General features: G+C 43.1%; 1 protein-coding gene and 1 pseudogene across 1 annotated transcript in view; both read right to left on the minus strand.

Moving 5' to 3' along the window:
* LOC124594426 overlaps positions 1–12,013 on the minus strand; it is a 79,718-nt gene extending 67,705 nt beyond the window's left edge. The window contains exon 1 of the mRNA XM_047132797.1: positions 11,664–12,013. Coding sequence (XP_046988753.1) covers positions 11,664–12,013 — 350 coding nt within the window. The remainder of the gene's footprint in view (positions 1–11,663) is intronic.
* Positions 6,354–6,471, minus strand: LOC124597511 (annotated as a pseudogene).
* Positions 12,014–25,823: the final 13,810 nt, after the last annotated feature.

Genomic DNA, 25,823 nt, shown 5'->3' on the forward strand with positions numbered 1-25,823 from the left:
CAATGAAACCAATGAGGCAAGAAAACCAACACTACAAGAGGTCTCCCAGGCTGTGCACAAGTCAAAAAACAATCGAGCCCCTGGGGAAGACAGCATAATTGCTGAATTAATAAAAACTGGTGGTGAGGCTGTAATAAAGGAACTGCACACATTAATATCAGATATATGGGAAACAGAAACTATGCCAGATAATTGGAAAATTGGAATAATAGTCCCCATTTATAAGAAAGGGGACAGAACAGCATGTGAAAACTATAGAGGTGTAACACTCCTAAGTACAGCTTATAAGATCTTCACAAGTATATTAAACGAAAGGATACGGAAGTGTGCAGAAGGCATACTAGGGGAATATCAGTGTGGCTTTCGACCGGGCAGAGGAACAACTGATCAAATATTTGTGATAAGGCAAATGATGGAAAAGTTCTATGAATATGATATAGATCTGCATTTCTTATTCATCGATTTCAAACAAGCCTTTGACAGCATAATTCGGCAAGAACTATACAGAGTACTGAAAGAAGTTGGTATATGTGCTAAATTAATAAGACTAATCAGAATGACAATGACAGAGACAAGAGCAAAAGTAAAGGTCCTTAGCAGAACAAGTGAGAGCTTTGACTTTAATAAAGGTGTGAAGCAAGGGGATAGCCTCTCCACTGTCCTATTCAACATTGCCCTGCATAGTGCAGTAAATAAAATCAACAAAAGAGGCACCATATTTATGAAAACTAGCCAGATATGTGCATACGCTGATGACATTGCTATAGTAGGAAGAAATACCAATACACTCCTAGAAACATACCGGGCAATGGAAACAGAAGCCTTAAAAATTGGCCTCATAGTAAATGTAAACAAAACAAAATATATGGTAATGTCACAATCTGAGGCCAGAAGAACCCCTAAAAACCTAAACATCAATGGGAAATGCTTCAATGGAGTGTCCTCTTTTAACTATTTGGGAGCCCTAATAACAAATGATAACAGTATTGGAAAGGCTATAAGGGAAAGAATACAAGCAGGAAACAGAGCTTACTTTGCAAATATGCAGCTTTTCAAAAGTAGCCTTGTTACAAGAAAAACTAAATTGCTAATATATAATTCCCTAGTCCGCCCAGTTATCACATACGGCTCAGAGGTATGGACATTGACAGAACACGATAAAAATGCTCTAAGAAGCGTTGAGCGGAAAATACTACGCAAAATCTATGGGCCAATAAGGGAGGAAGAAGGCTGGAGAATACGCTACAATGCTGAATTACAGGAGTTAATACAAGGCAGGGACATAGTAAAATTTGTTAAATCACAGCGAATACGATGGCTAGGACACTTGGAGAGAATGGCAGAGGATAGAATGCCAAAGAAAATGATGAAAGGTATGATCCATTCAGTTAGGCGAAAAGGGAGACCTAGAAGAAGATGGATCGATGAGGTAATAATGGATATCAGCAATATGGGAGTCCGGGGGTGGAAAAGAGCAGCAAATAACCGAGAAGTGTGGAGGAAGATTGTTGAAGAAGCCAAGGCTCACCAAGGGCTGTAGAGCTACTGAAAAAAAAAAAAAAAATGTAAATAATTATTTATTTCAATTCTTTCGAAAGATTCGAACACTGCTTCAACTATCTGCTGTCCTTCCTATATCAACCTGCAGTTGAGAGCAAAGTTCTACCTGCGTCGACTGAAACTTACTTGGTTCGACAGTAAAAGAAGAAAGGCTGAACGGATTGGAAGGCCAGTCCGTTAACCGACATATTACTGTGAAACGCGACGTTATAACAGCCATTTTCGCTCGATCTTTTAGACGACTTGACTTTACTTTGTAATCTTTTGATAATTTCTTAGAATTTTTCGAAGTGTTTGGATTTCTGCTGTGTACTGTACGGGACTGATACTTCAGTAACACCGCTGTAAATTAAATAAATATTCATCTAGTAGTTTCCCGGAAATTTGAGCTAATTGGTTTGGTGCATGAGTTCGTAGCCTTTTCCCGTAAGTTTAATAAACACAACAAATACACACGACAGAGACTTTAGTCGTCAGTAATATATTCTGCTTCACTACTTACAACCGTCTCCCAACGATGGGGTAACTTTTCGATTTCGTGACTGTAGAAATCACGTGGTTTCGAGGCAAAGAACTCATCGAGCCAGGGTTAGAGCGTATTTTCATCCGGAAAGGAAGTTCCTTGAAGGTTGTTCGACAGAAAGTGAAAAAGATGAAAATATGAGGGCGCAAGTGCAGGTGAACAAGGTGAGTGCGGAATGACTTCCCAACCCAACGCCTGTAGTGTTTTTGGCAGTCTAGTAGGATGCGGGCGAGCGTTATCGTGGAGTAGCATCTCTTCACGCAGTCTTCCTTGTCGTTGTTCTTGGACTGCATCTACAAGACGTCTCAGTTGTTGACAATAAATGTCAGCAGTGGTGGTTAAACCTTGGGGAAGCTGTTCGTAGTGCGCAACACAATCGCTGTTCCATCAGATGCATAACATTATCTCTCGTGGATGCGCGCAGGTCTATGTACGGAGAACTACTGCTTTGTTTGGGCCCAAACATCCCTTTCTTTTCCTTAAGTCAGCACAAAGGCAGCATTTCTCGTCACCAGTAATGACACAGGATAGGAATGGTCGGTGTTGTTCATGAGCCAACTGATGATACCAAGCAGAGATGCACGTATGCCACCCGCTGATTTTTGAGATTTTGACTTGTAGCATGCGGTACCTATACAAACGATTTTTGAACCTTCTCAACTGCATGCAAATGTCACGCGGTAATACTCACAGTTCATCACATCTGCCAGTTCTCTAGCTAGCTGCCGGCCGGGGTGGCCAAGCGGTTCTAGGCGCTACAGTCTGGAACCGCGCGACCAATACGGTCGCAGGTTCGAATCCTGCCTCAGGCATGGATGTGTGTGATGTCCTTAGGTCACTTAGGTTTAAGTAGTTCTAAGTTCTAGGGGACTGATGACCTCAGAAGTTAAGTCCCATAGTGCTCAGAGCCATTTGAACCATTTTCTCTAGCTAGCTCTCTGAAGCGGATCATTGCGGATTAACGCGTTTAAACGATCTTCATCAAAACCCGAAGGACATCCTGAACGGGGAGAGTCACTAACATCAAAACGATACTTCTTAATACGAGGAAACCACTTTCTTGCCGTGCTCTGTCCAGTGGCATTACTCTCACACAAGGCGCACATGTTTGTCATTGCCTCCGTTGCTGTCAGCACTCAAGAGAACTGAAACAGAAGAATTTGTCGGAAATGTTCCGGTTTCTTCACTTGGAACTCCATTTCCAAGCGTCCACAGCTCCACTCACTATCGAATAAAAAATGACAATCGATAAATAAACCCGTAGCAACCGGAATACCAACATGTAAAACTAAAAAATTACGAACTTCTGCACCAACCTAACAGCAAATATATACATACATCGTTCTTTTGTGCCTCACATTCCATGGACATTAACCACAAAATCTGTAGGTTTGTTCAAACATAGACTTACGATCTCCCCATTCTGACAAGTAGTGTATACTCTGGTGTTATTTACATTTTGCTCAGAAATCTAAGTGGCCTCCTTTTCTGTTTCTGAGATAAAATACAATCAATAAACGATTTTGCAAGTCGTACCTGAATACCCAAGTGGTCTACAGGAAGGGCCTGAAGTCACGATCAGAAAATATTCAATTGACTTACGTATAGTTTCACTGTTACATGGATGTGGATGTATATTCTAAGAGTCTCTAGTGCGTCTGTCTTCTGGTAGACGTTACTCAAATTGCAATTTTTTTTTTTTTTGCTTTTGGTTCGGGCAAATGCTACGGCATGTGATCGTATTATGTTTTGCTATCGATGTGAGAAGAGCGTCCGTAAGATGTTTGTAGGGAGAAAGACGAGTGACGACTTGTAAGTAACCATAAAAAAGCTCCAGTTGCGACCCAGTTAAAATTATACATACTACCGACTTTTAAATCATTTTCTTGAAAGCAAAACATCTGACTACACAGTATTTTTTTCTGTTCCTTAAGAGCTAGGGGAACGCATGCCTCCTTCCTTCCGCATTGGTGCCAGGTATGGGCGCCTTTGCAAGGTGATACCATTGTAAAAAATTGTGTATTATAACACAAGCTGATTCGCCATTGAAGAACGCCTTCTTAGTGTATGAATGCATGAGAAGAAGTGAACAGATGGGACATATGATGAAATTACCGAAAACTTTTTTAAATTAATCGCTTCAAGAAAGAAACCTCAACGGAGTCTAATCTTTGGAAACTGGAAAGAAAGGCCTTTGAAACAGGATCTGTGACAAATGTACCACACAGTGGAAGACGCGTCATTGCTTCTTTCATCAGCAAGATCGACAAGGAAGGGGGTGGTGGAAGTGAAATTCCCAGAACCTCCATGCGTCATTTAGACCTGGCAGCATCAATGAATTTTTTATTGTCATTATATTAATACGTGACGCGATCCAAGCGAACAGTTACTTTTTCAACATTATCAGCTGTCTGTCTTAGCCCGCGGTCTCTAAGTGTTTATATCTGGGCGAAAGACAACCATCATTATTATGAAGAAATTAACCAACACCCTCCCCATGTTGTGCTATGGGCGGTGTTACCAGTGACCTTATCATCGGGTTGCATTTCTTTCATGTGTCCGCAACAGGGGCACTGTACCTCTGGATGTCATCTCACTGGTTGTTACCTGAACTCGGCAAAGCTGGCCTGCTGAACGACGTTGTTATGCAAAAGGATACTGCCCCTGGTCTCCGAGACTGGTTTTCGTTATGGACAGGACGTGGAGGGCCTCTTATATGGCCGACCAGAAGCCCAGACTCAACAACGTGCGATAAATGACTTTCGTCCTTCTTAAAGGAAAAGTTTCCCACAACTCGTACGACTTCCGTTTAAGAGCTGAAAGAAGAGATTACCAGTACCCTGGGAACGATCACTAGCAAAATTCTGCACCGGTAAGCAGAGCACATGGCAGTGAAATAACTTTGCGCCGATAATGATGGTCAGTATACAGAGACAGTTTGACATATGTAAGAATATTCATTTCTGTCTTATTCCATTCTTGCATGCATCTTTTTCTGTTGAATAAATTTCTGTTAGAGCTACGGAGTCATGTCCACGTTCATCTTTCGTGTTGCTTCTTGTTTCAATACAATAACTTTGAACATTCCCGATCGTGAATTCTGTCCCACCTTGATGTTCTATAATCAGATTCCATAAATCAAGGAAGCATCGAAAGTATTAACAATTGTCAGTTCAAATGTCCGATGTAACCATCTGTGGAAACAGAGATCGAATTCACAGCGTTCTTGTAGCTGTTTGTAATTATAAATGCCTTCCATTACATCATCGTCTATGGCAAAAGCAGGCGGAAGGCCCCCCATTGTTTTAATTCCGTTAGGATTCTTTCTAGGGGCTGTTGTGGTGTGTTTATGGTTGCCCAAAGTCATGAGTATGGTCATATATTTGGTGTTCTTCCACAGTATAGCAGCAATCCCGCCTTTGCATTCAAACTGAATTTGCGCTCTTTCCAGCTTATATTTCTGTCAGCATCGTAGGAAGTTCCAGGCAAGTAGCTCTCACTGTGGCAACTGAATGGATTCCATTATTCAGCAGGACTTTCTTTAGATTCAATATAGTGAAACAATTATAAAATTGTACCATACGGCTAAAAATTTTAAATAAGGCTCAGAAAAGCTTTTTTCCCTAGTAGTTATGTAGTGTACTGAGTATTGACCAATATAGTTCATGCAGCAAGTTCCGTTATTTTCTGAAAGCCATCAGATGATGTGCGATGTGGTTTGAAATGCTTTCCATGAACGCGATCAAGCCATGAAATCTTTGGGGCGTATTACTCTGCTATTTATATTACTTGAAGAAATACAGTAACCAGCCATCTTTTTTATAACTTTATTGATGCGAAGAGTCGCTTAGGGGTACTAGTCATCTTCAGTTGGCGTAATATATTATATCTTTCGTAGTATAACGCCTCTATCGACTGCATTTTGAACACTTAAGCTGCTTTTTGTTCTGTAACTTTTGGCTTTGTGCGCCTACAGACACTTCAGAATCATTGACGCTTAATTTGTAAAATCTTTGTATTCGGTGTATAGTGTCGTAATTAAGGAACTAAAACTAAACTAAACGCCTACCGAACAGGCCATGAACGCCCAACGCTACCGACCGGCCGCCGTCTCATCCTCAGCCCACAGGCGTCACTGGATGCGGATATGGAGGGGCATGTGGTCAGCACACCGCTCTCCCAGCCGTATGTCAGTTTCCGAGACCGGAGCCGTTACTTCTCAGTCAAGTAGCTCCGCAGTTTGCCTCACAAGGACTGAGTGCACCCCGCTTGCCAACAGCGCTCGGCAGACCGGGTGGTTACCCATCCAAGTGCTAGCCCAGCCCGACAGCGCTTAACTTCGGTTATCTGACGGGAACCGGTGTTACCACTGCGGCAAGGCCGTTGGCCCAACTAAGAAACTAGTTAAGATAAAATTTATCAATGATGAAAGTAGATTCAAAAGGAATGTTGTTGACAAACAGTTTGTGCTACATTGCTAGGAGCTGAAAAAAAAAAAACAGGAACAGCAAGCAAATGCAGCGACCGTTGTAATTAATGCGCAGAAAACAGCATGGTTGACGATGATGTTGCATTTAGTTCAGAAATGTTTCTCTTGCTATGGCCAGCCTGAATTATATATCCTCTCTCCTTCGACCATCACTTCTTTTGCTGCCCAAATAACGAAACTCATCTGTTAGTTTTATCACCTTCTAACATTCTGCGTGGTGTCTGTTGTTCTATGTCATGCCTCCCTACCATTTTCGCGCAACAATGCTCTGAGCGGAATTGACTAGTTTGAATCTGGGACCTGTTGCTGGTAAGGAGACGCCAGACCACACATGACATGTAGAGTTCAGAAGAGTTCAGTGAGACTAGCGATGATATAACCAAATACTTAATGATTTCAGCGTCAGCTCCACTGCACTCCCTGTGAAAGAATCTTAATACTAACTAAATTTAGTGTAAGGGGTTCAAGGCTTTCCTATTTTTAGTTAGCTGGTAAAATAACGTCGAAAAAGCAGTTAAGTTTACCATTGGAAATTTTATTCTACTCACAAAACATTGTTTATAAATTGCACTATTGATAAAAGAAAATGTTTTAATACAGGATGATAAAAACCAACTGCGTTCAACAAAAATGTGAACGAATATTCCCTGAGTGGGTTTTCAAGTTCTACAATGGATCGAAGGATGACCTATGCCATATCACATCTATAATCTAGGTTTAAATTAAGTTTCACAAAAGAGAAAACTATCAAAATGGTCTACAGTGACCCTCAATTATCTTTAATTACTTATCTAACTTGTCGTAAATTACAGTGGCTGATGTGGCTTCTCAATAACTATATAACAGAAAAATCATCGTGTTTCAGATTTTTACTTCAAGTGGCAAATTTGTGAACACCATGAGCTTTAATTGACGATCGACACTAGTATTACGCAAAAGGGGGTGTAACAGATGAGACTTCTGCAGTTCTGAGTGAAGCTTTATGCGCTGTTATGCGGCATCGCGTGCGTTCATTACCTTGTCGGTGTTCGTCAGGGGGCGGCGGAAAGCACAGCTCTGCTCACCTTGCCGTCTCGGGAGCAACTCTCTCCTAACTTCTCCTTACTACAATTTACCGAAGTTGGTTTAAAAAAACTATCTGGCTGTGTTTTCATCTGACCAATCAGGGTCTCAATGTTAACCTTAAGCTCCGCCTACAAAATTCTGTCTATCCAATGAGAAACGTTATACTTTTCGTGGTGGGGCAATGTTTTTAAAGTTTGCAATGTAACAGAGATGCGGAAACGTCTCACACTAAAACTTGCAGCTGGTGTGGTCCTTTTAGTGTTATCGTAGGATCTATACTGTTCTTCTGGAGGGCTCTATCTTTTAACATGGGCTGGGGGGTGGTCCTGACGTAACAGAGACGCGAAAAAGTCTCATGGTAAAACTTGCGGTTGGGGTGGCCCTTTTAGTGTTATCGTAAGATCTATACTGTTCTTCTGGAGGGCTCTAGCTTTTAACATGGGCTGGGGGGTGGTCCTAGCGGTTAGCTGGCGACGTGGGTGTCCGTCCCTTATCGTAGGGCCTTCTAGCTTAACACGGTTCTGCTCTCGGCTTCTGTTCTCGTTTCTCCCCTCGGAACTGCGTCTGTCTCACGGTGGGAAGGTATGACATGCATTTAGGCATTCTTGTGTTAGTCTGTGGTATTCCATTTGCTCACTCATTACTCGTATTACTTTGGTTAATTTAATGTCACGATTTATTCGGAGCTATGTGACATACTACTGGATTTGCTTATCATGTCAGGGTTTTCATGGAAGGTGTTGGATTTGCCTGACACCTTACAACTTCATTTCCTTATCTGTTTCTTTCAGCATCGTCTGATTTAATTCGATTATGTTCAGTTACCATTACAATGCGTTTATAAATATTTCTCAAGACGCTATCCATTCCGTTAAACTGCTTTTATAAATCCTTCGCCTACTCTGACACAACTACAATTGGCGAACCTCCCACATCTTATACAGGGTGTTTCAAAAATGACCGGTATATTTGAAACGGCAATAAAAACTAAACGAGCAGCGATAGAAATACACCGTTTGTTGCAATATGCTTGGGACAACAGTACATTTTCAGGCAGACAAACTTTCGAAATTACAGTAGTTACAATTTTCAACAACAGATGGCGCTGCGGTCTGGGAAACTCTATAGTACGATATTTTCCACATATCCACCATGCGTAGCAATAATATGGCGTAGTCTCTGAATGAAATTACCCGAAATCTTTGACAACGTATCTGGCGGAATGGCTTCACATGCAGATGAGATGTACTGCTTCAGCTGTTCAATTGTTTCTGGATTCTGGCGGTACACCTGGTCTTTCAAGTGTCCCCACAGAAAGAAGTCACAGGGGTTCATGTCTGGCGAATAGGGAGGCCATTCCCGCCGCCTCCTGTATGTTTCGGATAGCCCAAAGCAATCACACGATCATCGAAATATTCATTCAGGAAATTAAAGACGTCGGCCGTGCGATGTGGCCGGGCACCATCTTGCATAAACCACGAGGTGTTCGCAGTGTCGTCTAAGGCAGTTTGTACCGCCACAAATTCACGAAGAATGTCCAGATAGCGTGATGCAGTTATCGTTTCGGATCTGAAAAATGGGCCAATGATTCCTTTGGAAGAAATGGCGGCTCAGACCAGTACTTTTTGAGGATGCAGGGACGATGGGACTGCAACATGGGGCTTTTCGGTTCCCCATATGCGCCAGTCCTGTTTATTGACGAAGCCGTCCAGGTAAAAATAAGCTTCGTCAGTGAACCAAATGCTGCCCACATGCATATCGCCGTCATCAATCCTGTGCACTATATCGTTAGCGAATGTCTCTCGTGCAGCAATGGTAGTGGCGCTGAGGGGTTGCCGCGTTTGAATTTTGTATGGATAGAGGTGTAAACTCTGGCGCATGAGACGATACGTGGACGTTGGCGTCATTTGGACCGCAGCTGCAACACGGCGAACGGTAACCCGAGGCCGCTGTTGGATCACCTGCTGTACTAGCTGCGCGTTGCCCTCTGTGGTTGCCGTACGCGGTCGCCCTACCTTTCCAGCACGTTCATCCGTCACGTTCCCAGTCCGTTGAAATTTTTCAAACAGATCCTTTATTGTATCGCTTTTCGGTCCTTTGGTTACATTAAACCTCCGTTGAAAACTTCGTCTTGTTGCAACAACACTGTGTTCTTGGCGGTGGAATTCCAACACCAGAAAAATCCTCTGTTCTAAGGAATAAACCATGTTGTCTACAGCACACTTGCACGTTGTGAACAGCACACGCTTACAGCAGAAAGACGACGAACAGAATGGCGCACCCACAGACTGCGTTGTCTTCTATATCTTTCACATCACTTGCAGCGCCATCTGTTGTTGAAAATTGTAACTACTGTAATTTCGAAAGTTTGTCCGCCTGAAAATGTACTGTTGTCCCAAGCATATTGCAACAAACGGTGTAATTCTATCGGTGCTCGTTTAGTTTTTGTTGCCGTTTCAAATATACCGGTCATTTTTGAAACACCCTGTACGTTCTCCCTGAAGTTTAATAACCTTTCCAAATTTTTCATTGGTTTCCTTTACTGCTTGTTCAATGTACTGATTGAATAATATCGGCGGCAGCTAAACTCTCTTACACTAAACGACAGGTGTCAAACAAGCGATACGAACACAGAGGTAGTCATTAGGGGTTTAGTCTGCTCCTTCCCCACCATATACGTGGGTCGTTCAGCAGTAATGCAACACTTTTTTTCCTCAGCCAATTTCGTATAGTTTCGTAAAGTTCTGATAGGTGAGGTATACACAGCCTTCAAATGACATCTGTAACGAAGTTGTATTCCAAGCAGAGAGCTTTCTTTGAGTTTCTTTTGGCGGAAAACCGGAGCATTGCAGATATTCATATGTGCTTGCAGAATGTCTACAGAGACGTAGCAGTGAACAAAAGCACGGTGAGTCGGACGTGGCGTCTGTCATCATCGCAACAAGACTGCGCAAACCTGTGTAATCCCCCGTGTGGCTGCCGGCCGACTTCTGTAACGTTGGCACGTACGGACATTCTCAATCAAGGTGACGGTCGGATCACAAACACCTCGCTGCTTAATTGAGCGTCTCTGTCGGTAGTGCTGACACTCTTTCCCACCAGTCGGGGTATTTGCCGCCTAACAGAAGACCATAAAGAGCAACGAAGTCCCATCTGTGCGGAACTGCTTGCGCGTCACAAAACTAATCGTGACAATTTTTTGACGTCACAGGCGATGAAACATCACTTCGAACCGGAAACTAAACGGCAATCAATGGAGTGGCGCCACACTACTACTCCTCCGAAGAAAAGGTTCAAAGCCACAGCCCCAGCAAGTGAAGTCATGACGACGGCCTTCTGAGACTCTGAGGCTATTATTCTGTTTGATGTCTTCCCTCATAGCGCAACGACCGACTCTGAAGTGTATTGTGCTTCCCCTGCAGCAAACTGAAGAAACGGTTGGAGCGTGTCCGTCGCCACAAAAATGCAAACGAATTTCTCCTTCTCCATGATAATGCAACGCCTCATACAAATCTGCTCACCCGACAGGAGATCACAAAATTTCACTGCACTGATCTTCGTCACAACGAAGAATGCACTCTGCAGGAAGCAGTACGTGTACGATGGGGATGTTATTGATGCAACAAAACGTTTCTTCGACCTCGACCAGTAGAGTGGTATCACAAGGGCATACAGGCCCGCCCAGTAAGGTCGCGTAGGGCCATGCCATTGAACGGAGATTACATTGAAAAACAGGGTTTTGTAGCCAAAGGAGTGTGGTAAAATATGGTGTATTGAAATCCTGAATGAAACCGAGCTACTTTCAGAAAAAAAGAGATGTGTTAGTTATTGAACGCCCCTTGTAAAAATGGCCTGTAGCTACTGCACATGCTGGAGTGATAGATCATGCCTCATCACGCTGATTTCAGCCCTGTCGTATGGGTTCTATTTGATGAAGATAAGTAATGTACGAAAGTGGATTGACAGTACTGAAGATATGCGGTAAAAAATGTAGTCGCTACTCGCTTGTGGCTGCTCAGTGCTCACTTGTGATCGACGAGATCCAGCGGCTTGGGGCGGCGCGCGGCCTGCGGCGGCGGCTGGTAGTCGCGAGGAAGAGGAGCGCCCATGAGGCGACAGGCACGGACCTCCAGGGCGGCCGGGGTGGCTTGGGCCGGAGGCCGCAGGCCGCGCAGGCGCGCGTTCGCCACGATGCGGCTGGCCTCGCACAGCTGCCGCACTCGCTCGCGCGCGCCCACCAGCGGCGCCGGTCGCCCCACCAGGAACTCCCACAGGCGCTCCGAGTGCCGCAGTACCTGCCCACACAGCACCGGCTTTGCAACTACAATTGGCTGAGTAACAAGTGACAGTGCAGGAAATGCATTAGAATGATTCATCCAACTGAAAAATACTTATGTTAATAACAATTTGCCCATTTTATTTGGACTGTTGAGTTCCGTAGCCGTGGATAATGATATTTTACTATAAAAATACAGTGACCACCCACTTTTTTAATGCGTTTTATTTATGCCAATATGCATTTCGGGTTTGCACCCATCTTCAGCTAGCAAATTACATGTATCTTCAGTTTCTACAGTGGTACAATATCGACAGCAGTTTGGATGCTGTAGCTGGCCTATGCAAAAGCAACCATTCCAATCATTTACTTCAATTTCGCGAGTTTAAAGTTACGCACTATCAGTTGTTCATTTTACTTACATTCTCCTCTCCTTGTTTTTTCTTGGCTTTTCTTCTTTTTTGTAACAGCACAAACAGTTTTTGTCACGTATTTTACACAGGTGCACTGTGTTATTCGCCATGTTGTCGACTGACAGTTTTGTTTACGTACAAGCAGTTTATCTATGGACAGAGTTATATTTTACGAAAGTTTTGAGGTTCTAGCTAAGCTACTGTTTACTACATTGACTAGGGTGATAGAAGTATTCTAAGTACGATGCATACAAAGTTTTTTTTGTTTTTTGTGTTTATTTTACTTAGGCAGTATTGAAGATGATAAACTAACATAACACATTTATAAAAAGCACCAATTCATCATAGATTTAAAATATTTTTTTTTGTTACTTAGGCAGTATTAAAGGTAATAAACTAACATAACACATTTATACAAAGCAGTAATTCATACATTTACAATATAACAAAGATAGAATTAAGATTTTTATGTTGCACATTATTACATACATTTGTTGGGTTTATATTAGATCATGTTATTTCTTGATTGTGCTTAGTAAGTGGTTTGATAAGCAGAGTGTGGAAGTTTTTCAGAAATATTCGGTTTGGTAACTCTGTTTGGTTGTTAAGTATGTCAGAAGGGGATGCATGTTTATGTGAATAAATTTCGATTTCTTCTTTTTCCTTTGTTGGCTAGGTAGAGAACTTGTAGGTTATGGGATATGTCTGTTACTTGATGTTCTTCTTCTGTTACATGTTGGGCAAATGTGGTCCGGCCGCGGTGGTCTAGCGGTTCTAGGCGCGCAGTCCGGAACCGCGCGACTGCTACGGTCGCAGGTTCGAATCCTGCCTCGGGCATGGATGTGTGTGATGTCCTTAGGTTAGTTAGGTTTAAGTAGTTCTAAGTTCTAGGGGACTGATGACCACAGCAGTTAAGTCCCATAGTGCTCAGAGCCATTTGAACCATTTTTTTTTGGGCAAATGTGGATTTACATAAGTTTTTTAAACTAAGAGCATCCATGTATTCTCGAAAACGTATGTTGAAGTTTCTACCTGTTTGGCCTGTGTATGTTTCTGGACATGAGTTGCAGTTAAGTTTGTATATTCCTGATTGATTGTACGGTTTGGTATTATTTTTTATGTTATGTATAGCTTTGTCCTTTATTTTGCTATTTGTATAGCAGCTGATTCTGATATCTGTTCCTTGCTATTTTATATGACAGTTTTCCTACAAATGGCAAGCTTATATATTTTTCTTTTGGCTTAGAAACTGAAGATACATGTAATTTGCCAGCTGAAGATGGATGCATATTGGCATAAATAAAACGCATTAAAGAAAAATAGCTGGTCGCTGTATTTTTATAGTAAAATACTTGTGTTGTCCCCCACGATTTTGTTGTAGGACCATTGTTATTTCTTGTTTATAACAACTGGCCACTAAAATTGCAGCACCATGAGAGCGGCAGGCAACAAATGTCGAATAGGCATGAAGCATACTACGTCCTTGGACATACAAATGATGAGCTTCTGATAAGGAAATATGCATTGAGTCTCTCATTCTGAAATGGCATTTGAATGTTGGTTGCTCGTGAAAAGGCAAAGTACATCATGTACATGTGTGTGTGTGTGTGTGTGTGTGTGTGTGTGTGTGTGTGTGTGTGTGTGTGTATGTGTGTGTGTGTGTGTGTGTGTGTTTTACTTAACAAGTTCAAACACAGATTAAACTGTAATTTAAAATTAGTCAAGAGCCTCGTCCGTATGTCATACGACTAGGCACACGGCCTTATTAGAACACAGTGAACGTCTTGTGAAATTTTGATGTTTCATATTTCTGCTTCAGGTCACGCAAGTCTTATCATTGCCGGTTTCAACTTATTACTAGGTCATCATCGAATAATACCAATATTTCGTACGACTCAATGGCTTGGTGCAAGTCTTTCAATTGGACGCCACTTCGGCGGCTTGTGCTTCCCTCACCTACCCTAGTTATCGACCTACTGCTTAACATTGAATCTGAACGACGCGTCGTTTCTAGCGACTCTTCACATCATCGAGAGGTGAAGGCTATGTTAAAACGACTACTTATAGTTCCCTGGTTCAACCTAGATTAGATCCCATTACGTCTCATATTCCAGGGTGTCCTTTACTATAAGATCAGTAGACGATCTATTTAAAAAGGAAGAAAAATGCACATTGTGAAGTACTTGAAAACTAAATTACAAATCAGTTTAAAACTTCTGTTCACAACTATACGCAACTGAAGACGCTACATATCAAAGTGGTAACTGTACATCCACAAAGGGCGCTCACAGCGTAAGTGCACCCGCGCTCTGATTGTTGGAACTGAACGCTACAATTACCAAGTTACACGTACACTGAACTACGGCAGATGACGCATGTCTGCAGACGCGATTTGCGGGTAGCACACTGGTAACAGTCGGTCGCAAGTGTAAAGAAACAAAAAGTATGAAGGAAATGATAAATGAAGCTAGACAAGTGCCAGACGGCAGAAAAATGAATCTCAACAAAGTAAAAGGCGAGGAGAGATGCCGTAACGGGTCAGAAAATGCTCCCAAAAAAAGGTATTGGCTCGCTTTGTTCTGAAGTGTAATGTAAAGTCCTAGTAGACTGCTAACCCCTTTTTCTTTCTTTTTAAATAGATCATCCGACAATAACTTTGTAGTTGAAAACGGTAACAGTACGATTTGATTAATCTGAATGTGATCTACCATAATTATAAAATACGTCATGATGTACTCATGTTACTACTGAGAAAAATACAATAGTTTTTTAAACCACTTGTACGTCAAGGCGAGGTATCACGAACACGATAAATGTAAGATGAAATTAGCTACTTAACTGCATAACTATATGACCTTCATGTCGTCTCTATGTCCTACTAGTTGCCAATGGAGGTGCTTTGACGTAGCTTTAGGTAAAAATGACATCTATTTCCTGGGAAATGGATCAGTTGAATGAACAAGTTACCCACCATACGCATGTCTGCAGCCTCGTTCGCCTCGGCCAGCCGCTCCAGGATTTTGGCAGCACGGCCCACGTCCGTGACCCGCCTATGCTTCTGCCGTTCCACCATTTCCTCAGTGAAGATCTGCCCCACGTAGGTTGGGTCGGGGACCACTCTGTAGCACAACACAAACTTGTCAGTCTCTTGTACTCAGGGGTCAGGGAGTTATTATGGGAAACTGAGCACCTAAAGTAAGTGTTTAAACGGAACGGATTCTCTGAGAAGCAGATCTGTCGTATCTTGGAGTTCGGACCATCACCTGAAGTACAGCGAAATGAGTCTGCATCATGATGAAAGAGAAACATCAACGTCAGCTACATGAGGGCACTGAAATAATTAAATGGTGACAAGTAAAAAAAGCTGGACATCCGGATGCGAGTTCCGCCATTGAATTATTTCAGTGCCCTCACGCAGCTGTCGTCATGTTTCTCTTTCATCGTGTATATTTGGTCGCGGAATCTTGAATGTGTGGTGTCTGTCCTTACGGATATATTTGAAAGAACACACACCACATATATAATAGTAGAATCTGCATGTATTCCTTTCCTTCCATATCTTTCCATATCCTCTAAAATACGGAGAATTTTCGGAAATTTTAACATTGTCCACCAGAAAAGATTACTGGACTTTTGGGTTCTGTTAAAGATCATCTGATGTAACAAAAGGTGGCATTTATAAGATTCCATGTCACTTTGGTAACGCAGACATTGGTCAAACTGTTTGTACTGATTAGGACAGGTGTGTGGACCATCGCAGCAACACAAGTTTTCAACAACCGGAAAAATACGCGTTAGCGGAGCGTTGATTAGCTGAAGGACGCGCAGGGAAATGAAATGAGGCCCAGGTGGTTGCTGCTTCTCGTTACTGGGATCGTGTTCTGGAATAATCCATTGAAATTAGGCTGACTGGCAATCTTATTAATAGGAACAAGAGCTACCCTCTGAGCAAATCACGGAACCGTGCTCTGTTTTGCATTAAAACAGGATGTTCTCAGTCGGCGTAAGATTTTGATGATTAATCACGACTGCGATACCTCGTGTTTGTTTGCCTTCACCACAGGAGGCGCTGCTAGTAGCTTTTGCAGTGCGGGCGGCACTCACAGCACTTCGCGCATGCGCTGAATACTCTCTGCCTACCTATATAGGGTCGCCAGCAACCCCTCTCCCATCCCCCCCCTCCCCATCCACCCACCCATCAGCCTTCGTGTCTACTCTATAGTGCAGTGTTTACGTGAGTGTTTAGTGTTGTGCGTTCCCTTTTAAAGGGTTGCGAACAAACACCGTACTGTCACTAGGTGTGTTTTTTTAGCTCTTGCGATGAGAAACCAGACTGTCGCTGTGTTTTTTACTTGTGCCTATCTAATTGCTATATGTTATAATCAGCATCACCAACCTTTTGTTTTTATATTTTCACTTCTCAATTTTTCACCGTTTTATCGCCTTTTTTATTGCTTTTTTATCGCCTCATTATGTTTTTAACTCTTCTGTAGGTTGCAGAGCGGCATATTACGCCGCTGCCTGTCCGAAATTCAATAAAAAAACAACGTAGCAACACAGCCTGACAGGGTCTAGTTACATTAAGAGCCTGAGGTACCTGTGAGACCTGCGGACGCAGTTACGATACGCATGCGAAGGGACGAGGCGGCGTCAGCAACTCCTATGTGTCACGTGGTCCTATGAAGGGAGCTCTCCTCTCTTTCCATTGCCTCAGGAATGGCATGAGCGCGCCCTTTGGTCAAAGTGACGCTCAACAAATTAATGGGTGTGATACATCGCCATCCGGCGGAGCTTATTTCGTCGACGGCTCCATCGACCCCCCCCCCCCCCCCCCCTCCGCCAATCGAGACGACATACGACATGGCCTGCGGATACGGACATGGCTGTGGACGACAAAGAAGAAGAATTACATAGACAGAGAGGTGATCGTCCTCCTGCGCCGAATCGTAGCTTCAAAATTTTCGGGAGAGGTGTGGAACAGAAGAGAGGCAGTGGTAGCGCTCTTCCGCCCTGATCAAGAGCAGAGAAGCCTATCGAGGACTGAAAGGCAGCCTGCGAACAAAAAAATCACCCTCAGTGAGAAGACCGGTTGCTGTCTCCACGACTGGTGACAAGAAACGCGCAGTGATTGATACGAGTTTGGTGCGACGAGCATGAACGTACATGGCGTCCAAGTTCCTCGCCCTCCCCCTCCCGCGGAACCACCCACAGCTGACACAGTCACGAAGGGAGGCTGGGAGATGATCACATCAAGGCGTGCGGCTCCTTCTGCACGAACCGCCAAGAAGACCAAGGCGCCAAAGGCGACAAAACGCAACCGCTTACCAGCGTTTACACATCCTGACCCCGGCACCCAAGAACAGCTGCAGACCAGACAGCAGGACACCAGTCCTGCTAAACTAGAACAAAGTAGCCCAAACCAGCTGTCGCCCAGGCAGCAGCAAAATGCCGACTAGGTGGCCTATTCCCACCTGGCATTCTGAACTAGGCACAGGCCACCTTCCATCGTGTTTGAAGCAAAATATTACCGAGAATTCCTGCAGTCCCTGAAGTAGTGGATGACAGATCTCAGGACCACCAAGCCTGCGGGGAAAGATTTGGTGTGGGCACAGCTCGCCAATAGGGAAGACTACGGGAAAGTGACAAGCGAGGCAATGACACACTTGCTGCCGTTCATCACTCCCGCCACTATGCCTGAAAAGCTTCTCAAGATTCTGCTCAAGGATTTTCCTCACTGTGCGGCCAAAGGAACATTTAAGAAGATTCGGAAGATCTTGGCTTTGCTGTGCTCTCAGTGGCGCGCATAAAATCGACCAAGGCGCATAAAGAGTCGCCTTCTGTGCTTGTCATAGTACAGGACTACGCAGAGAACCGCAACTCTTTCAGCTGAGGAGGGTGTCCAATGAGGTGGTCACCACTGAGCCGTTAAAACAGAATAGAGGCTCACAGTAGTGCATCCAGCGCCAAAGGGTAGGTGATGTGGTACGACACTGCGTGCATAAAGTGCGCGGGAAATCACTTGAGTTACCAGTGCAGCACCCTGAGACGCAACCACCCAGGCGTAACAACTGCAACCACGTTGCGAGCTACCGCAGCTGCGAGGTGCAGACAGCGGAAGATCTGCTTGGCTTACCCTCAAAGAAGACGACTTGTCGCTCCGACCAACGGCCGCCCCTAGACGCAGAGTCGGCAGTGAGGCCGGCCAACACTGCCACCACATTTCCATTTCAGCCTTTGCTGACAAGGAACCCCTTCAGTGCAGGGTCCCAAGTTCAGTCCTTAGTAAGGCTAGTTTGAAAATGTTGTGTTAACAGTTATGTCAGGAAGAATATTAGCTGCTAATGAATCACCATATCAGCCGGCCGTTGTGGCCGAGCGGTTCTAGGCGCTTCAGTCCGGAACCGCACTGCTGCTACGGTCGCAGGTTCGAATCCTGCCTCTGGCATGGTTGTGTGTGATGTCCTTAGGTTAGTAAGGTTTAAGTAGTTCTAAGTCTAGGGGACTGATGACATCAGATGTTAAATCTCATAGTGCTTAGAGCCATTTGAACCATTTGAATCACTATGTGCATCAGGAGGACGACAGAAAATGAGTGTCCGGGAGGTGCAGAGATTAACCATCTACAGGATGTACGTATTATATTTCACAAATGGACATCGTCGACATTCAGGAAATGTTGAAAACATCCCGTTTATTTGCACAGTGAACACCGAATGAAAAATGGCGCTCCACAATGATCATAAAGGTTCGCACCATTACGATCGTAGGCGAACTCCTTGGGAGTTACAAACCGTATAGGATGTCCAGCTAGGTATCCCGTCTTAAAAAAATACATCTAGGATCATGTTGATGCAAAGGGGTGATAAAAACTGATGGAATGTAATGCCGTGCAACCAAATGCGAAACAGTTTGTCGTTGAGATTACCGTGAAACCGGTTAAGCTTTAAGGCGTAGCTGTAGATACCGCGATAATATGTTTTGTAGGCATGGAAAAAACAAATTATTCAGAGACTGAATTTGTCCAGTGGTTACAGATAATATGAACTACAATGTCACACACACCTCAGCAGAAATAGTTTACTCTAAAGAAGTATGATTTTTATAGGCAGACCAGGAATCAAGCAAAAGTGTTATTTTGACCCGCTATTGGCCAAAAGCAGTGCTCTTAGCATTCCCATTTTCCCACTCTTGCTTGTTGTGACGCAAATATTCCCTATTGCCCTTGCAAGATCACGCACATGAAAAAGAATCCTAGGGGGCAGAGTAGCTCCAACTTCTCGCAGCGCAGTAAATGTCTTTCCAGCCAACACCCAGATTAACAGTCGGCGTAAATGTTTACGAATGCATGAATGCATTGATATCAGTTTTTCTCGATACAACTTTCTTGGTATCTCTAATTCTCAAGGTTTGTTTCAAGTGCATTTCTTCATTACATCCAGACTGGGCAGAGTTGAAAACAAATTCAGTACTGTACGATGGGATAAGTTTGTTTATATCATCCAAATTCTCGGGCCGATTCCGCAGTTTGTTGTGGATCGTCATGTTGAAGCTTTTGTTTGAAATTTCGTAATCTTCCTTATCCAAATGCTGTAGCACTGTCTGACTTTATGCAAAAAGTTATGTGATTGTTATTCACTGCTTCCCTTTAAATCATTGTAATCCGCAATGACGCTGCGTCGCCCCAGGCCATACCAGTCGTCGTCATCAGCGGCAACCAGCCAGCTTTGCTTGCCTCGCTGTCTGCAGTAATCAGTCAGGGCTCGCACTTTGCTGAGACGCTACAGAAGAAGACCGAAGCAGTGGCGAGAACTGCCCAAGCAACCGCCCCGCAGCTGTCACCTTGAACGTTTCCCCAACGCAGTCCACACTGGGAGCAGCGAGGTCAAGCCAGTCCAGCGGCTTACACGCGCTGTCAGTCTTGCTGTCGGCGCAACAAAGACAACCCTGGGAACAAGGGGCAACAAAAAGACACCACAAACCGCCAAGTTTTCTGCTTTTACGTTGTTTCAGATTTTTGGAAAAACAGCACCTGGGTTAAACTTCCGCTAATCCTGGGTAGAGGTGCATACATTGTGAACTTACTGTCAGGTCAACGAGGGTCACCAGAGGACGACGGGCAACTAGTCCGTCGAAGTATGTTACCCCTAGTGTGGTTCTATTGCAGGAAAAAATTAGTTGAGTACAATCTGGGCTCAATAGACCCGCCAGGTCAGCCGAGAGCGCTAACGAACTGCTTCCTGGACTCGGGTAGGCGCGATGGCCCCGGATCGAATCCGCCCGGCGGATTACCGACGTCGGCCAGTGTGCCAGGCAGCCTGGATGTGGTTTTTAGGCGGTTTTCCACATCCCGCTAGGTGAATACCGCCTCAGTTACACGACTCGCAGACATCTGAACACGTTCGCACTCTTCCATGGATTACACTAGATGCAGAGAGCAGGGGTACACTAATTCTGTCCCAGAGGGTACGGGGTGGCGGCCTGAAGGGCATTCGGCCTCCTCTTAACCTTGCTGCGAATGCCTTGCAAAACCTTGCCAAATCCGTTCATAACCGTGCCGACCCTGCGAAATCGCGGGACAAAGGCACCAGCAAAAGAAAGAATCTGGGCTCAACGGGCTCAACGGGAAAATGGGAAAGGGTGCCGCTCGATCCCTAAATTCGAAGAATCACACAAAACTCCAATTTATCTTTATCTAAAAATGTTGTACAGAAGTAGCTAATAAACTAACCTCCATTTTACTTTCAACATAATGATTAACGTTACTGCATAAACTTTTAATATAATCTGTAAGACTACATATAACGTTCGTGTGGGAAATGTGATGAGGAAAAACGCGTTTTATTTTAAAAGTATTTATTCTTTCGTAAATTGTCTTCAGTGTGCCTTGAAACTTATAGCCATACTCTGATAGAAAGTGAGAAACATCATACCGTCTCTGGTCCTCGTTTTTTATAAATAATTCATCTTGGTTCACCGTGAGCCTGCTCCCAGCTGGAATATTTACAGTTTCCTGTTTAGTAACTTGGTATAAAGTGCTGACGAAGACTTCATTTTCATGCTACTGCAAAGGATCCGTTTTAGAAAACTCACGTTTCAAGTCAAATCGGTAACAGAAAGTCTTATTTCTATCAGAAACAATCTGTTTGATGCCATTATTGACAATACCTGCACTTGGACTGTTTCATACTTGAAACTTTTAATATTTCCGAATGCTGAGTCTGCCACACAATTTAGTGTTTTCACGATCCTTATTTTTTATTGGGGTTAAAAAAATCACAAATGATACTTCCATTTTTATATAACAGTACGGGAGACTACATGATCGTCAATCTTATCCTAACAAAAAAAATTGTGAAAGAATACTGAAATTCAAATGCAGTAATTCAAATGCAGTGACGCATCAAAACGAGCTCTCACCGAATCATGCAGACGGTACAAATATGAAAATCACAAAGTGTAGTTTCTCCTTTTGGTGATACTTTACATTCATTAAGGAAAATGAACATTTTCAAACAATAAATAGTTATTGCACTCCACTTCTCGCGATGGATAGCCTCTGGAGTACTGTCAGGTTATGAGATGTTGCTTCGCTATGAGGGGTTCAAGCTAATTTTAAAATTTCTCTTTAATCTTATCTAAGATCTGTTCTGTCAAAGTATCTCGAACAAAAAGGATTCGAGAGATATAGATTTAATCCAGTAAATCATTCTGTGCTGAGTGACAATTTGAGAATTATCTATATCAATTCCGACCTAGTGTTCTGAACTTCTGTGCATCTGTGTTCCAATTATTTTTTTTCAAAAATGCTTCCGAGAATTATTTCATGTATATAATGCCCAAAAAGTAAACAAAGTTTCGTCTCTACTGTGCCGGAATTCGTGCTTTTACCCAGTATATCGGATATCTATATGGTGCTGAAAATGGCAACTGACAATAACAATAAAAGGTTTGAGGTGGTCCAAATAAGTAATAAAAGGGATGTGTTAAATTTCGCCTACAAGAAAAACTACACAAATCTAGAGGCTGTTAATTTATCTAAATACTTAGGGACTATAATTAGGAACAACTTAAATTGGAATCATCACATAGATAATGTTGTGGGAAAGGCAAACAAAAAACTGCGTCTTATTGGCAGCACACTTGGATTCTTACAAGATACTACAAATCTATTAAAGCGACGGCTTTTATTACACCTCTCTGTTATTTTATGGAGTAGTGCTACTCCTTAAGGGATCCTTACCAGATACGATTGACGAAGCACATCAAAATGGTTCAAAGAAGAAAAGCTCGTTTTGTAATGTCGCGAAAGAGGGGAGAGTGTGTCACATATATGACAGGTGAGTTGGGGTGGTAATCATTAAGACAAAGATGCGCGGCGAGATCTGTTCACGAAATTTAAGCCATTAGTTTTCTCCTCTTAAGGTGAAAGTATTTTGTTAACGTCCACCTACACAGGTTGTTTTTATGAAATAAGAGAAATCAGAGCTCAACACAAAAAAATTTAAGTGTTCATTTTTCCTGCGCGCTGTTCGAGAGTGGAATGGCAGCGAAATAGTCTAAAGGTGGTTTGATGAACCCTCTGCCAATCACTTACGTGTAAATCGCAATGCAGAGACATAGATTTACATATCACACACAGAATGTTGACGCACAGTTAATTTACATATGCAGAAACTGTAGACGAAAACCATTAACGTTGATGGCAGTTCGGTTCCAATTATTTCATATTAGTAATGTTTGACAAAGTAAACCTTCTCCCGTAAGCGCACTGGAGAGAACAACTGTCTTTGCTTCGGCTGTTACCTTACCTCATAAGTAAAAGACGACTGAAATTGTGAGCGTTGGTCCATAAGAAACGGCTCGGCTCGCTCTGCCTTCACTGTCTGACTCTGTGTCACTGACTTGTCATGTAATCTGAAGAATGGATTTGGCATAAAAATGTAATATTTTGCGATGTTGATTGTTTCCTTTTTTCTCTGTATTACAGTTCTGAAGGTCCTGAAACACCGCGTTCCCTTATCGTACTGTTCTCAGTTCGAAAGAGCTCTATTTTTACACGGAATGGAATCAAAGTAGAGCGTAGGTCAATCTTTTTTTAATATACATTTGAAATCTTACTTATTTAACAGTGCAACATTACCAATAAAATGGTTAAATGTTTTGTGTTGGCCTATTATACCTGGTAACGCAAGTAAATAATTTTTCTGTCGTCACAGTTTAATAAATCTGATGAATGTGACTATATACACTTTTCTGACGTTTCTGTGTCCTACCGCCCCAACCAATTTTTGTAAAATTTTAACTCTTGTTGCCGTACTCAAGACCAGAATTTGAGAAACATTAGATTAACGTGGTGACTAATGCCTCTATGGTTGTTTTTTTTTATTTTACTTCATAATACGTCCTTTGCCTGTTATAACTTAACAACGCAAACCATAGATGCAGAATTATCGGAATCGAGCTGGGTAGTGTTACTAGAAGCAGCCAAATTCCAGTTCAGTGTTGTGAGTAGTGTTCCCTCCCAATATAAGCATTGAAATCAAGACAGGATAATGCCTATCCGGGCTGTCGCGACGTCTTGCCGTCAACATCATTAAGTTTATTGACAGTAAGCAGAAGGAAGGAGAGTTAGTACTGACAGAAAACATGACGGAAAATGCAAGCAATATGTCAAAACTTCAGTAAGTGATAGCGTGCAGTCACGACAGAAGGGACAAGACGCCGGGTGGGATCCAAGTATCAAGTCTAGCGATAGCCAAATTTTTTTTCCTACTGCCGACTTCTGTGCCTTTGTTACTAACAGAGTTTTCTAACCGTCCACCGGTTCCACAGTAATACCGTATTTGACGGACTGTAAGGCAAACCTTAATTTATAAGCACTTTTTTTAAAAAATATCATTTTTAACATTTTTGTTATTAGTTTGTAAAGCCAGACTAAAAAAATTTCTTTTGTATATAAAACCAAACTGAAAATCGTCGTTTGAACTGTCTTCTTCTTCTTTTCCTTCTTCTTACTCTTCGCCGTGGTCGTTCTCCCCATGTCTTCACTGCCATCGAGAGCGTTACTTATGACACAATTCTAGAAAGAATTAACAATAATGACTTCTCTCACTCTAGATCACGGTTGTTTTATCCACTGATACACTTGTTTGATCATAGGTCGTCCCATTTGTTCCATTCCTCACTCTTAAACATTTTAAATGGTTTATTTATCGAGACATGGCAGTTGTGAAGTAAGTTCTGTAAGCTCAGTACTTCCCAGTCTAAATTTCAAATGGTTTAAATGGCTCTGAGCACTATGGGTCTTAACATCTGAGGTCATCAGTCCCCTTAAACTTAGAACTACTTAAACCTAACATACCTAAGGACATCACACACATCCATGTCCGAGGCAGGATTCGAACGTGCGACCGTAGTGGTCGCGCGGTTCCACACTGAAGCGCCTAGAGCGGCTCGGCTACTGTGGCCGGCTGTCTTAATTTCTCTTTCGCAGATGATTGCTGAACTGATCTAGCACAAAAAGAGAACTCCTTTCAATAAAGTACCTCTCCATCTCTTCCACACACTGTTACCGGTAATCTATAATTTCATATCAGCCTCGTCCATCCAACCTTTACCATGTACGTGAAAAACAACATATGGCGGTATTTCAGAAGGTTTTGTGCTTGAAAATGGTCATTGGATTAAATTCAGTACCGACATCCGACGATATAATTTCAAACTAGGCATAAGTTTCTGCATTATACACTACTGGCCATTAAAATTGCTACACCACGAAGATGACGTGCTACAGACGCGAAATTTAACCGACAGGAAGGAGATGCCGTGATATGCAAATGATCAACTTTTCAGAGCATTCACACAAGGCTGGCGCCGGTGGCGACAATTACAACTTGCTGACATGAGGAAAGTTTCCAACCGATTTCTCATACACAAACAGCAGTTGACCGGCGTTGCCTGGTGAAACGTTGTTGTGACGCCTCGTGTAAGGAGGAGAAATGCGTACCATCACGTTTCCGACTTTGATAAAGGTCAGATTTTAGCCTATCGCGATTGCGGTTTATTGTATCGCGACATTCCTGCTCGCATTGGTCGAGATCCACTGACTGTTAGCAGAATATGGAATCGGTGGGTTCAGGAGGGTAATACGGAACGACGTGCTGGATCCCAACGGCCTCGTATCACTAGCAGTCGAGGTGACAGGCATATTATCAGCATGGCTGTAACGGATCGTGCAGCCACGTCTCGATCGCTGAGACAACAGATGAGGACGTTTGCAAGTCAAAAACCATCTGCACGAACAGTTAGACGACGTTTGCAGCAGCATGGACTATCAGCTCGGAGACCATGGCTGTGCTTACCCTTGACGCTGCATCACAGACAGGAGCGCCTGCGATGGTGTACTCAGCGACGAACCTGGATGCACGAATGGCAAAACGTCCTTTTTTCGGATGAATCCAGGTTCTCTTTACAGCAACATGATAGTCGATCCGTGTT

This window comes from Schistocerca americana, chromosome 2 (genome assembly GCF_021461395.2).
Source record: "Schistocerca americana isolate TAMUIC-IGC-003095 chromosome 2, iqSchAmer2.1, whole genome shotgun sequence".
NCBI classification, from domain to species: Eukaryota; Metazoa; Arthropoda; class Insecta; order Orthoptera; family Acrididae; genus Schistocerca; species Schistocerca americana.